At 40.7% G+C, this 14,777-nt stretch overlaps 1 gene segment (V, D, J or C); it reads left to right on the top strand.

Moving 5' to 3' along the window:
* LOC128053828 (T cell receptor delta constant-like) overlaps positions 1-14,777 on the top strand; it is a 507,065-nt gene that overhangs the window by 478,574 nt on the left and 13,714 nt on the right. Inside the window, 2 exon segments of the C gene segment in view lie at positions 4,480-4,500; positions 13,059-13,107. Of these exon segments, the coding sequence occupies positions 4,480-4,500; positions 13,059-13,107 (70 nt within the window).

Here is a 14,777-nt window from a genome sequence, read left to right as displayed (position 1 = left end):
CATGGGGTCGCAAAGAGTCAGACACAACTGAGCGACTGAACTGAACTGAACTGAACTGAAGAAACTTAAGATAGTAACCTAATTACATGCAGAGTATTTGACTGAACTCTTGTTTCTAAAAACCATCTATAAAAGACAGAATCTGCCTTCTAATGCAGGGGTTGCAGTTTTGATCCTTGGTCTGGCTAAGATACCATATAGCTGTTTTCGCAACCCCATGGTCTGTAGCCTGCCAGGTTCCTCTGTCCATAGGATTTCTCAGGCAAGAATACAAGAATTCTACCTTGCAAATAAGTTCATTTGTACCCTTTTTTAAAGCATGCTTTCTTAAAGAATACTGCTTGGCTCAAAGAAACCCTGAATCCAATGATGTGTCAAGAAATTGAAACTGTATGTTCATGTGACAACAAGGACTCTGTCAGTGAATACACAGGTAAAATTAATGAGAAAACTGCCAGGGATGATGTTGCAGATCTTGAATTATTCTAATTCAAGAAATAAGCATAAATAGTATATCTTAAAATCACTGTCTTTCAAGATCTGAGATAATGACTATAGCTCAGATCCAGTCTTCCACTTGTGTGGGCGTGGGGCAGTGCCAGGCCTCTACAGATGTCCCAAGGTCTCCAAGCAGTGGACTCTCAAGCCTACTTCCCTGCACAAGGTGGGCATCACAGAGAAGGTAGGCGAAAGTTTTAACAAAAGATAAAGTACGTTGGGGGCTCCCTGCCTGAGGAGAACTTGACCAGGTTTATCCATTCTTGGGACTTCCTATGGGTCTCAGTTCAAAACCTTGGTCCTTTTTATTTCCTGTCCAGCTGCTAAGTGTATTGCTTGATCCATTAACCATGAAAGCCAATTCAGTGTATTCCTCCCCTCTAAGGTTTTGCCAAAAATTCAAGTCGCCATCCTACCTACCTGTCTTTTAAAGACATAAATAATATTTTTAATTTGAAAGGTTGAAATATTGCTGCAGAAATATAGTGTGGGTACTGAAAGCATATGTTACAGTTGATAGGCTAATTGCCAGTAAACAAGTTAGCAGTGAAGTAGCAGAGAAAGCCTGGCTTGACTGCGGCCATTGCAGCTTTGGCAGCACAAATCACATAGACTAGGAGAGTGGTTCTCAAAGGATATTCCATGAACCACAAAGGACCCAAAGACCTTTTCAGGGATTCCATGAGGTCAGACCAAGTTTCATAATAATATCAAAACAATATTTGCCTTTTTCTCTGTGTTGACATTTGTCCTAGCGGTGCAAAAGCAGTGGTGGATAAAACTCCTGGTCCCTCAACAAGAACAAGACAAAAGTCTTAATTCTATGTTAGAGGTCATTGTATCCTTCATTTCTATATTTGCAGGGGGGTAAAAAGCCAGTTTCACTTAAAAATGTTATTGACTGTATTAATTGACTAGGCTGCCGTAACAAAATTCCCCAGACTTGGTGGTTTAAACAATAGAAACTTATTTTCTTACAGTTCTGAGGCTAGAAATCCAGGATCAAGGTGCCCACATAGTTGGTTTCTCCTGAATCCTCCTTTCTTGACTTGGAGATGGCCACCTTCTCCCTGTGTCCCCATATGGACTTTCCTCTGTGCATGCAAATCCTTTGTGTCTCTTTGTTTGCTCAAATTTCCTCATTGTACACCAACCAGACTGGATTAGGGTCCACTTTAATCCAGTGTAAATGGCCCAGTTTACCTTATCTTTAAAGGCTTTATCTCCAAAGAAGGATACATTCTGAGGTACGAGGGATAGGGATTTCAATATGTGAATTTGGGAAGGATACACTTCAGGCTGTAACATTGAAAAAGCAACAAAACTTAGTTTTATTAAATCTCCACTACTGAGTATATGTCTTTTTATTTTTTTAATATAAATTTATTTATTTTAATTGGAGGCTAATTACTTTACAATATTGTAGTGGTTTTGCCATACATTGACATGAATCTGCCACGGGTGTACATGTGTTCCCCATCCTGAACTCCCCTCCCACCTCCCTGCCCATACCATCCCTCTGGGTCATCCCAGTGCACCAGCCCTGAGCACCCTGTCTCATGCATCAAACCTGGACTGGCAATTTGTTTCACATATGATAATATACATGTTTCAATGCCATTCTCCCAAATCATCCCACCCTCGCCCTCTCCCACAGAGTCCAAAATACTGTTCTATACATCTGTGTCTCTTTTGCTATCTCGCATACAGGGTTATCATTATCATCTTTCTAAATTCCATATATATGTGTTAGTATACTGTATTGGTGTTTTTTTTTTTTTTCTGGCTTACTTCAGTCTGTATAATAGGCTCCAGTTTCATCCACCTCACTAGAACTGACTCAGATGTATTATTTTTAATGGCTGAGTAATACTCCATTGTGTATACGTACCACAGCTTTCTTATCCATTCATCTGCTGATGGAAATCTAGGTTGCTTCCATGTCCTGGCTATTGTAAATAGTGCTGCATTGAACATTGGGGTACACATGTCTCTTTCCATTCTGGTTTCCTCGGTGTGTATGCCCAGCAGTGGGATTGCTGGGTCATATGGCAGTTCTATTTCCAGTTTTTTAAGGAATCTCCACACTGTTCTCCATAGTGGCTGTACTAGTTTGCATTCCCACCAACAGTGGAAGAGGGTTCCCTTTTCTCCACACCCTCTCCAGTATTTATTGCTTGTAGACTTTTGGATAGCAGCCATTCTGACTGGCATGAAATGGTACCTCATTGTGCTTTTAATTTGCATTTCTCTGATAATGAGTGATGTTGAGCATCTTTTTATGTGTTTGTTAGCCGTCCGTATGTCTTCTTTGGAGAAATGTCTGTTTAGTTCTTTGGTCCATTTTTTTATTGGGTTTTTTATTTTTCTAGCATTGAGCTGCAGGAGTTGCTTGTATATTTTTGAGATTAATTCTTTGTCAGTTGCTTCATTTGCTATTATTTTCTCCCATTCTGAAGGCTGTCTTTTCACCTTTTTATAGTTTCCTTTGTTGTACTAAAGCTTTTAAGTTTAATTAGGTCCCATCTGATTATTTTTGCTTTTATTTCCATTACTCTGGGAGGTGGGTCATAGAGGACCCTGCTATGATCTATATCGGAGAGTGTTTTGTCTATGTTTTCCTCTAGGAGTTTTATAGGTTCTGGTCTTACGTTTAGCTCTTTAATCCATTTTGAGTTTATTTTTGTGTATGGTGTTAGAAAGTGATCTAGTTTCATTCTTTTACAAGTGGTTGACCAGTTTTCCCAGCACCACTTGTTAAAGAGATTGTCTTTTCTCCATTGTATATTCTTGCCTCTTCTGTCAAAGATAAGGTGTCCATAGGTGCATGGATTTATCTCTAGGCTTTCTATTTTGTTCCATTAATCTACATTTCTGTCTTTGTGCCAGTACCATACTGTCTTGATGACTGTGGCTTTGTAGCAGAGCCTGAAGTCAGGCAGGTTGATTCCTCCAGTTCCATTCTTCTATCTCAAGATTGTTTGGCTATTCAAGGTTTTTTGTATTTCCATACAAACTGGGGAATTATTTGTTCTAGTTCTGTGAAAAATACCATTGGTAGCTTAATAGGGATTGCATTGAATATATAGATTGCTTTGTGTAGTATGCTCATTTTCAATATATCGATTCTTCCAATCCATGAATGTGGTATATTTCTCCATCAATTTGTGTCCTCTTTGATTTCTTTACCAGTGTTTTATAGTTTCCTATATGAAATTAAAAGACACTTACTCCTTGAAAGGAAAGTTATGACCAACCTAGATAGCATATTTAAAAGCAGAGACATTACTTTGCCAACGAAGGTCCGTCTAGTCAAGGCTATGGTTTTTCCTGTGGTCGCATATGGATGTGAGGGTTGGACTGTGAAGAAAGCTGAGAACCAAAGAATTGATGCTTTTGAATTGTGGTGTTGGAGAAGACTCTTGAGAGTCCCTTGGACTGCAAGGAGATCCAACCAGTCCATCCTAAAGGAGATCAGTCCTGGGTGTTCATTGGAAGGACTGATGTTGAAGCTGAAACTCCAATACTTTGGCCACCTCATGCAAAGAGTTGACTCATTGGAAAACACCCTAATGCTGGGAAGGATTGGGGGCAGGAGGAGAAGGGGACAACAGAAGATGAGATGGCTGAATGGCATCACTGACTCGATGGACATGGGTTTCAGTAGACTCCGGGAGTTGGTGATGGACAGGGAGACCTGGAGTGCTGAGATTCGTGGGATCGCAAAGAGTCAGACACGACTGAGCGACTGAATTGAACTGAACTGATATATAGGTCTTTTGTTTCTTTAGGTAGATATATTCCTGAGTATTTTATTCTTTTCATTGCAATGGTGAATGGAATTGTTTCCTTAATTTCTCTTTCTGTTTTCTCATTTTTTAGTGTATAGGAATGCAAGGGATTGCTGCGTGTTAATTTTATATCCTGCAACTCTACTATATTCATTGATTATCTCTAATAATTTTCTGGTGGAGTCTTTAGGGTTTCTATGTAGAGGATCATGTCATCTGCAAACAGTGAGAGTTTTACTTCTTCTTTTCCAATCTGGATTCCCTTTATTTCTTTTTCTGCTCTGATTGCTGTAGCCAAAACTTCCAAAACTATGTTGAATAGTAGTGGTGAGAGTGGCACCCTTGTCTTGTTCCTGACTTAAGGGGAAATGCTTTCAATTTTTCACCATTGAGGATGACGTTTGCTGTGGGTTTGTCATATATAGCTTTTATTATGTTGAGGTATATTCCTTCTATTCCTGCTTTCTGGAGGGCTTTTATCATAAATTGATGTTGAATTTTGTCAGAGGCTTTCTCTGCATCTATTGAGATAATCATATGGTTTTTATCTTGCAATTTGTTAATGTAGTGTAGTACGTTGATTGATTTGTGGATATTGACGAATCCTTGCATTCCTGGGATAAAGCCCACTTGGTCATGATGTAGGATCTTTTTAATGTGTTGTTGGATTCTGTTTGCTAGAATTTTGTTAAGGATTTTTGCATCTATGTTCATCAATGATATTGGCCTGTAGTTTTCTTTTTTTGTGGCATCTTTGTCTGATTTTGGTATTAGGGTGATGGTGGCTTCATAGAATGAGTTTGGAAGTTTACCTTCCTCTGCAATTTTCTGGAAGAGTTCGAGTAGGATAGGTGTTAGCTCTTCTCTAAATTTTAATTTTTGGTAGAATTCAGCTGTGAAGCCATCTGGTCCTGGGCTTTTGTTTGCTGGAAGATTTCTGATTACAGTTTCAATTTCTGTGCTTGTGAAGGGTCTGTTAAGATTTTCTATTTCTTCCTGGTTCAGTTTTGGAAAGTTGTACTCTTCTAAGAATTTGTCTATTTCTTCCATTTTATTGGCATAGAGTTGCTGACAGTAGTCTCTTATGATCCTTTGTATTTCTGTGTTGTCTGTTGTGATCCTTTGATCATTGTATAGTGTCCTTTGTCTCTCCACTTTCATTTCTAATTTTGTTGATTTGATTCCTCTTCCTTTGTTTCTTGATGAGTCTGGCTAATGGTCTGTCAATTTTATTTATCTTCTCAAAGAACCAGCTTTTGGCTTTGTTAATTTTTGCTATGGTCTCTTTTGTTTCTTTTGCATTTATTTCTGCCCTAATTTTAAAGATTTCTTTCCTTCTACTAACCCTGGAGTTCTTCATCTCTTCCTTTTCTAGTTGCTTTAGGGGTAGAGTTAGGTTATTTATTTGACTTTTTTCTTGTTTCATGAGGTAAGCCTGGATTGCTATGAACCTTCCCTTTAGCACTGCTTTTACAGTGTCCCACAGGTTTTGGGTTGTTGTGTTTTCATTTTCATTCGTTTCTATGCATATTTTGATTTCTTCTGTGATTTGTTGGTTATTCAGCAGCGTGTTGTTCAGCCTCCATATATTGAAATTTTTAATAGTTTTTCTCCTGTAATTGAGATCTAATCTTACTGCATTGTGGTCAGAAAAGATGCTTGGAATGATTTCCATTTTTTTGAATTTACCAAGGCTAGATTTATGGCCCAGGATGTGATCTATCCTGGAGAGGATTCCGTGTACACTTCAGAAAAAGGTGAAATTCATTGTTTTGGGGTGAGATGTCCTATAGATATCGATTAGGTGTAACTGGTCTATTATATCACTTAAAGTTTGTGTTTCCTTGTTAATTTTCTGCTTAGTTGATCTATCCATAGGTGTGAGTGGGGTATTAAAGTCTCCCACTATTATTGTGTTATTGTTAATTTCCCCTTTCATACTTGTTAGCATTTGTCTTACATATTGCGGTGCCCCTATGTTGGGTGCATATATAATTGTTATATCTTCTTGGATTGATCCTTTGATCATTATATAGTGTCCTTCTTTGTCTCTTTTCACAGCCTTTGTTTTAAAGTCTATTTTATCTGATATGAGTATTGCTACTCCAGCTTTCTTTTGGTCTCTGTTTGTGTGGAATATCTTTTTCCAGCCCTTCACTTTCAGTCTGTATGTGTCCCTTGTTTTGAGGTGGATCTCTTGTAGACAACATATATAGGGGTCTTGTTTTTGTATCCATTCAGCCAGTCTTTGTCTTTTGGTTGGGGCAATCAACCCATTTACATTTAAGGTAATTATTGATAAATATGATCCGGTTGCCATTTACTTTATTATTTTGGGTTCGAGTTTATACACCCTTTCTCTGTTTCCTGTCTAGAGAAGATCCTTTAGCATTTGCTGGAGAGCTGGTTTGGTGGTGCTGAATTCTCTCATCTTTTGCTTGTCTGTAAAGCTTTTGATTTCTCCTTCATATTTGAATGAGATCCTCTCTGGGTACCCTAATCTGGGCTGTAGGTTTTTCTGTTTCATCACTTTAAGTATTCCTGCCATTCCCTTCTGGCCTGAAGAGTTTCTATTGAAAGATCAGCTGTTATCCTTATGGGAATCCCCTTGTGTGTTTTTTGTTGTTTTTCCCTTGCTGCTTTTAATATTTTTTCTTTGTGTTTGATCTTTGTTTTGATTAATATGTGTCTTGGGGTGTTTTGCCTTGGGTTTATTCTGTTTGGCACTCTCTGGGTTTCTTGGACTTGGGTGACCATTTCCTTCCCCATTTTAGGGAAGTTTTCAACTATTATCTCCTCAAGTATTTTCTCATGGTCTTTCTTTTTGTCTTCTTCTGGGACCTCTATGATTTGAATGTTGGGGCATTTAATATTGTCCCAGAGGTCTCTGAGGTTGTCCTCATTTAATTCTTTTTTTCTTTTTTCCTCTCTGCTTCATTTATTTCTACCATTCTATCTTCTACCTCATTTATCCTATCTTCTGCCTCCATTATTCTACTGTTAGTTCCCTCCAGAGTGTTCTTGATCTCATGTATTGCATTATTCATTATATATTGACTCTTTTTTAATTCTTCTAGGTCCTTGTTAAACCTTTCTTGCATCTTCTCAATCCTTGTCTCCAGGCTATTTATCTGTAACTCCATTTTGTTTTCAAGATTTTGGATCATTTTTATTATCATTATTTGGAATTTTTTATCAGGTAGATTCCCTATCTCTTCCTCTTTTGTTTGGTTTGATGGGCATTTATCCTGTTCCTTTACTTGCTGAGTATTTCTCTGCCTTTTCATCTTGTTTATATTGCTGTGTTTGGGGTGGCCTTTCCATATTCTGGCAGTTTGTGGTTCCTCTTTATTGTGGAGGTTCCTCACTGTGGGTAGGGCTGGATGGGTGACTTGTCAAGGTTTTCTGGTTAGGCAAGCTTGTGTCGGTGTTCTGGTGGGTGGAGCTGGATTTCTTCTCTCTGGAATGCAATGAAGTGTCCGGTAGTGAGTTCTGAGATGTCAGTGGGTTTGGTGTGACTTTAGGAAGCCTGTATATTGAAGCTCAGGGCTATGTTCCTGTGTTGCTGGAGAATTTGCATGGTATGTCTTGCTCTGGAGCTTGTTTGCCCTTGGGTGGTGCTTGGTTTCAGTGTAGGTATGGAGGCGTTTGATGAGCTCCTATCGATTAATGTTCCCTGGAGTCAGGAGTTCTCTGGTGTTCTCAGGATTTGCGCTGAAGCCTCCTGCCTATGGTTTTCAGTCTTATTCTTACAGTAGCCTCAAGACTTCTCCATCTCCTTTCGAAGACCATGGGCTGTCTTTCTGGGTGCCTGATATCCTCTGCCAGCATTCAGAAGTTGTTTTGTGGAATTTGCTCAGCATTCAAATGTCCTTTCGATGAATTTGTGGGGAAGAAAGTGGTCTCCCCATCCTGTTCCTCCGCCATCCTAGGACCGCCCCAAGAGTATATCTTTCTAGTATTCCGTGTGACAAAAGTGGAAGCACACACAGAGCACGTCTGCTGTGTTCCAGATTATCAGATCATCTCAAGGGAAAGCATGTGAGCCACTGTTTCAGCCACAAGCCGAACTGGCCACTTTTTCATGGCTGAACAAGCTATTTTGCTTGACAGAATAACTGGCAGAGAAACCATGGTTAATCAGATCTTGGTAGTTGTCAGGTATTTTCTTGGAAATGAATTGAGCCTGCACACCAAGAAAAATAATGGACTATTGTTGCTGATGATAAAAATCTTAGTGTTCAGGCAAAAATTAGAATCTGGGGGCTTCCCTGGTGGCTCAGTTGTAAAGAGTCTACCTGCCAATGCAGGAGACACAGGTTCTATCCCTGATCTGGGAGCTCCCACATGCTGCAGAGCAACTAAGCCCAGAGTGCAACTATTGAGCCTGTGCTCAAGAGCCCAGGACCCGCAACTACTGGAGCTGGAGCACCTAGAACCCATGCTCTGCAACAAAAGAAGCCACTGAAATGAGAAGCCCATGCACTACAACTAGAAGCTAACCCCCACTCTCCACAATGAACAAAAAGCTGGCACAATAATGAAGATCCAGCACAGCCAAAAATAAATAAATAAATAAACATTTTTAAATGTATATATTAAAAACAGAATTTGGGAAACTTGTATCTTCCATATGAGCTGTATGGTTCCCTAGTGTTAAACACTGTTCTGATTTTAAAATATTGGTGGTCATATTAAATACTGTGATACATTTGATATTGTATAATGAAATATGCCAACATGCAGAAACTGCCTAACTCAGTGAACCAATTATTTTGCAAAAAGACTAATGGATAATATTACAAAACCATGCATGAGTAAAAGTTCCAACCAAAATGCAGGCTAGACCAGAGAATTTTAATGGAAATGAATAAGAAAAGTTCATTAGCACATTTTCAGATTTCAAATTACAACTAACTTACTTTTTTGGAGTACCTGTTTGTCTGTATAAAGACAAATTTTGCTCATATATTTCAACCATACTGAAATATTGCAATAGATAGAAGGCATACGTATACAAGTAAACCCAGCTGTCTTCTAATAAGCCAGCTCTACCCTGATGGTTATCTGAACACTATGATCAAACACCTCCAGTATCTCCCAAGCTGTTCCTGCCTGTATGTGGTTGAAAGTCTTTTCAATAGCCTAGTATTCAGCTTTGAATACACTGCAGTTTGTCTATAACCTTCAAAGAGTACATGTCAATATCAGGAGGAGGGGGTGGAGATAAATAAAGCAAGTTCAGAGTCCACAATTGCAAAATTAAAAGCTCTAGGATGCCCCAGTTTAATTCCCATTTCTTTTCTTGACCTGACACCTCATAAATTTTCTCCAAGTGCTCTGAGTCTCCAGTAAGAAATCTGATCCCACCCAGGACTGGAGAAACCATAATAAACTCAGTACCCTCAGACCATCCCTGTTCTTTGATCCCCTCTGAGAATGCACTCCTCTGACAGTGAGAATGACCCAGCCTCCTACCAGGAAGAGATGAACTTCAAGATGAACCCACCCTGGGCCTGCCCCTCCCCTTTCCCACAGAAGAGCATCTCCTACAACAGTGAAAAGCTACATAAAGAAAGCAAATGCCAGGCTGCCCAGGCCATTCTAAGGGCACTCCAGGGGAAAAGATCAGCTGGAGGACTGAGCAGATGCTAAGACACTTTCAAATAACAAATGTCAGAATAAAAGATCAAAGTTTAAGTGTACCAAAAACTATCACAGGACTAGGAACTGGGATACTTTATTTCTTGTATGTTCTTTTCAAGTTGAGTGCCTTAACCAGTTGTGAAACCCCTCTGGATCTTTCTAGATTCTTTCCTCTGAACACATAGGGAAGTGAACATATTATCCGTGAAGACTGTCTTATCTATGACATTCTAGGATGCTTCTCCAAAGGCACAGTTCATCCTTGATTACTCATGTGAGTGGAAAGAAAGCAATTTGAATACTCCAAATATGTAGACAACAGAGAACTCATTTCTCTTTGGCATTGGAATATATTTCATGACGTGGAGCAAAGCACAATAAATTCATCTTCTCAGTGATGCTTGTGCTGTGCTGTGCTTAGTCTCTCAGTTGTGTCTGACTTCTTGCAGCCCCATGGACTGTAACCTGCCTGACTCTTCCTTCTGTCCGTGGAATTCTCCAGGCAACAAAACTGGAGTGGGTTGCCATGCCTTCCTCTAGAGGATCTTCCCAGCCCAGGGATTGAATCCAGGTCTACTGCATTGCAAGCAGACTCTTTACTGTCCGAGCCACCAGAGAAGCCAACGATGCTTAACTCAGGCTAATGTTAAAGACCCAGTTATTTACAACTAATGGTGCAAATAACTGGGCACAGTTATTTTCAGATAACTGTGTTCAGATAGACAAATGTAAGATAATATTTCATCGGGCACCCAAGGTCAGAGAGAGCAGGGGACCAGGAATGGGTGCTGGCCCTGGTTCTGTCACCTTAAGCTTATCCTTTCTCAATACGAGATACCACTTCTCTAAAAAATAGTTTCTGAAGGCAGTGTCAAGCACTCAATCAGTGAGGCACCGTGCTGGAACACAGGACACAGTGATGAGCAAGAGAAATCTCTTCTCTCAAGAGTCTTTACCTAATGAAGATGAAAGGACTGAGGTTTTGAGAGCAATGATAAGGATCAGCACTGGATGCAAGAAGATTTAGGGAAGGGGGTACATCTAACACAGTCCAGTCTTAAGCAGTCATTTAGGACTTCCCAGGGATACCCACAGCTAAGCTCAGACCAGCAACTCAATAGGATCTAAGAAAGTGAGTAAGGGACCAAACTGGAGAACTAAAAAAAGAAAGGGCATTTCAGACAAAAGCAATCACAGGGCAAAGCAAGGAAGAATGAAAGAACATGGCCCTTTCAGGAAGCAAGTAGTCTGAGGCAGCCGAGTTTAAGGGAGCATGTGGTAAGGTATAAGACATAGGACTAGAAAGATAAACAAAAACCTGTGTTCCAAACCATCTTATTCTGAACTAAGTGGGGAGCTACCACAAATTCTGGAAGGTAATTTCATAGTTGGGGTCCCTCCAAGGCTTAGCATCTATATTAATCAGCTCTTGGCCTAGGGGACAAGTAGGGTTAAAATTCAGCTTGAGTTCTGCTGGCTGAGCCAAGATCCTGGTGTGGAGCTGCATCAGCTGGAGAAAAGGAAGCCTTTAAGAAAGCCCACAAAGCAGCCCTCTATTCACCACATTGAACCCAAGGGGCTACCTCTGCATTCGCCCAGCAGGTCACCTTTTCCAAGTCACACTAAGTAGTATATGGGCTGAAGTTAGCACCAGAGAGTCAATGGAGAAGATAAAATTCTAAGTTTATGTGAAAGTCCTTTGTCAGTTGTATGATCCTCCCCATGTGCAAAGTGGAGTAAAGAGAATTAATTTGAGAACTGAGCAAGATAAAGAAGAAATTATATTAGCCACAGACATTTTTTGCCTACCTACAGCTTGTAGAATCCAGTTGAGACATTCAGGTCTGGCAAACTCTTCTGGGGAAACTGTCTAGAGCAGACTAGCCAGAAGGCATAGTGGGAGTAGACATCACGATTTAATCTGTTCTAGTCACAAACTCCAAGACAGATCTAGCCAGGGGTTCAGAAGAGCCTCAGACAGAAACAACTAGGGAACCGGCCCTGACCTAAGCCAAATCCTTTTGATCTTGCTGGAGCATGACTTGGAGAAAACACCTGGCCCTGTAGTTCTAAGAGGCCACGTTGGGCAAAACCATAGGGGAGGTTTTTGTAAAGGACTGTAGCGTTGTGGGTGGGATACGCACGGTGATACAAAACCCACAGAGACCTGTACAAAAACTGCAGGAGCCCAAAAGACATTTCCTTGGGAAATCCATAACCTGGCTACCATGCCCTAGGGAACTAATACAGCAAATAGCTGTCCTTCCTTCCTCTGTAACCCAGAAGGGATGCCAGAAAACTGTCCGAACCAGGAGAGGTGACACCCCAACTCCCACCCCCACCCCCCAACTGCCCCTGCCAGTTGCTACTGCTAGCCTCTCTCTCACTGCTGTTTTCTCTTGGATTTTCTCTTGGTATTTCACCCATATTTGAGGAATACAAAAAGGTGATCCTTGAAAACTATCCTTGTCTTGGTTTCTACTGTAAGAGAGTCATATGGAATTTCTGAACCCAAATTCCTAGAGACATTTGCCTATGTGCTGTGTTATGCAGTTTGGGAAGATGAACTAAAAGACAGGGACTTGGTTTTAGGCCATCACCAGTAGTAGCTGCTCATTCTAACACTGAATATACTATAAATCCCCAGTGCAGGACTGGTGTTTCATGCTGTCACTGTGGATATGCCACATGTTATCTGACTTAAAGCAGCTCTGGTGTCTGTGAAGCCCTTGACTCTGAAATAGCCATGGATCCAAGACCCACCCCCTGGGCAACACTCATCTTCTAAGACTGAGAGTTAAGTGTGCATCTAGGAAATGAGAAAAGTTTTAAATAACAGAAAGCAACCATTCCAAGAACTTCACAAAATGTCCTGTACAGGAAATGTCCACCATAAGGAGTGTGTGCTCTTACCTTCTCTTCAGACAACAACCTTCCAAAAGCAAACCCAAAAGCAATTGTGATTCTGCAATTGACTAAAGGAGCATGAACCAGCTGGATGAGCATCAAGTGCCATCTTTCAAAGAGCCAAACCCTTAAGATCCTCCCATCCTCAAGCTGATAGGAAGAAGAAAGGTGGGAGCACTGCTGAGGTTTTTGGAAAGCCCTCAAGCTCTGTGTGAGACTGACAAGCTCACCTTTGGAAAAGGGACCCGCCTCATCGTGGAACCAAGTAAGTAATTCATTTATCTGTTCTTTGAAAGGTAGTCCTCCATCTCAGGGGGTGGAAATATCAAGAAATGTGAAATGGGTAGTAATAGCACCAATATTGTGTCAAGGAGGGGTTCGGGGAAGATATGAACTACCGTTAAGCTCCTCCATAGGAAGTGGGAGGGGGTTGTTTTTATAAAAAGTAGATTTGGGGGTTGTAAAAGACCCCCACAGAGCTCAGGGAGACTGAAAAAGCTTCTGTCCAACGCCTGAGCTTTGGGTCAGGCTGTAGAAACCACACAATCACTGGCTCAACTCCTCCAGGAGAGTCATAACTGACCAGGTACAAGGTTAGGCTGAGTCTGGGTGACTCTATCAAGCTGGCTCCAGATATAAAGAATTCTGATCTTTAAGCCAAACACTCACTCTTAGGAGAGCTCAGAACTGTATCAGCTTCCTGGGCACAGAGGCTTAGGCCAGGGTAAGTGGGCTGATGCAGCTCCATTTTTCTTCTGAAAAAGGGAACCAGTTCCAGAAATCTGTTTCTAATTGTTTGCAAATGGAAATTGGGTGACTAGTGAGGAAGAAAGTGGATGTGCTATGCTTTCTTTAAAGCCTATAGGACATAGCCAGGTGTAGCTCCCTAAGGGCTCATGGCGTCCATCTTCCTCACTAAGGGTTCGCAGTGCCACTCACTAATTGTTATAAAGGAATCGATGCTAATGTTGTCAAAGGTCTGTGCTCAACTCAGAAGGCATCTTCTCACGTCATTTAAGTGACATTTTAATTCAATTGTGTCTTGTTTAGGAAAAAAATAAAAAGATTGTAATCTCCAGTGGGCAGCAGCTTCCAATTAGAAAGTGAAAATTAATATTAAGCTAGAAAATGTATAAACAACACAAAACCCCATTTCAAAGATCCTAGGGGAGTCTGGCAAGGGGATCTCAAATTTGTTGGGGCCCCCTTGTCTGCTGGAGCTGTCTGCTGGAAAAGTAACAGCACAACCTGGTCAGATGCCCTGGTGTTCAGATTGTGTTTTCTAAGGAAAAGAAGACTACAGAGAAGTGGGGTGAAAGTGTAATGGAGTGAGCTCCTCTCAGAATGGCTGGGAACAGGACTGTCCTGGGTGTATGAATTGAAGGAGGCATAGAATTGAGATCAGATGAAGGGAAGGGGAGAAGTGCAGGCTGGGCACCCCCCAACCTCACACACAAAAGGGAGAAGTGGGGCAGGGGCTTTGCATCCAGAAAAAGATGGACAGCCAAAGTCGGCTAGCAGAGTCAGAGCAAAGAAAACCATATATCTATTTTTTTTAATCATAATAAGATTTGAAAATTCAACTAATTAAGGTTCTTCCCTTTAGACCTTGTTGGCTTTAATTTTTCTCACTAAAATAACAGTTTATCCACATTCCTGACAAAGCTAGTGACTGAGTTCCTTTATCTCCCTTTGTTCACCGAGTTCTTCCTAATGAATTAAGTTCTCCCATTTACTGACTTACTTGAGCCAATGTTGCCCTAAGTGTAGAATGCATAACATATAGTTTTCAGTGGTACATAGACAGACGTTCTTTTCATTTGAATTGCACTGTCTTTTAATGGTATCAGCATAGTACAACTAGGTTGTCAAAGCTATGTGATTTAAAGTTTCCTCTTAATTGTAGTTTAAGTTCAAATGTGAGTAAATTTAAAG

This window comes from Budorcas taxicolor, chromosome 10, assembly GCF_023091745.1.
Source record: "Budorcas taxicolor isolate Tak-1 chromosome 10, Takin1.1, whole genome shotgun sequence".
Lineage (NCBI taxonomy): Eukaryota > Metazoa > Chordata > Mammalia > Artiodactyla > Bovidae > Budorcas > Budorcas taxicolor.
Note: the sequence above shows the minus strand (reverse complement) of the source record. Positions and strands in the feature narration are given on the sequence as shown.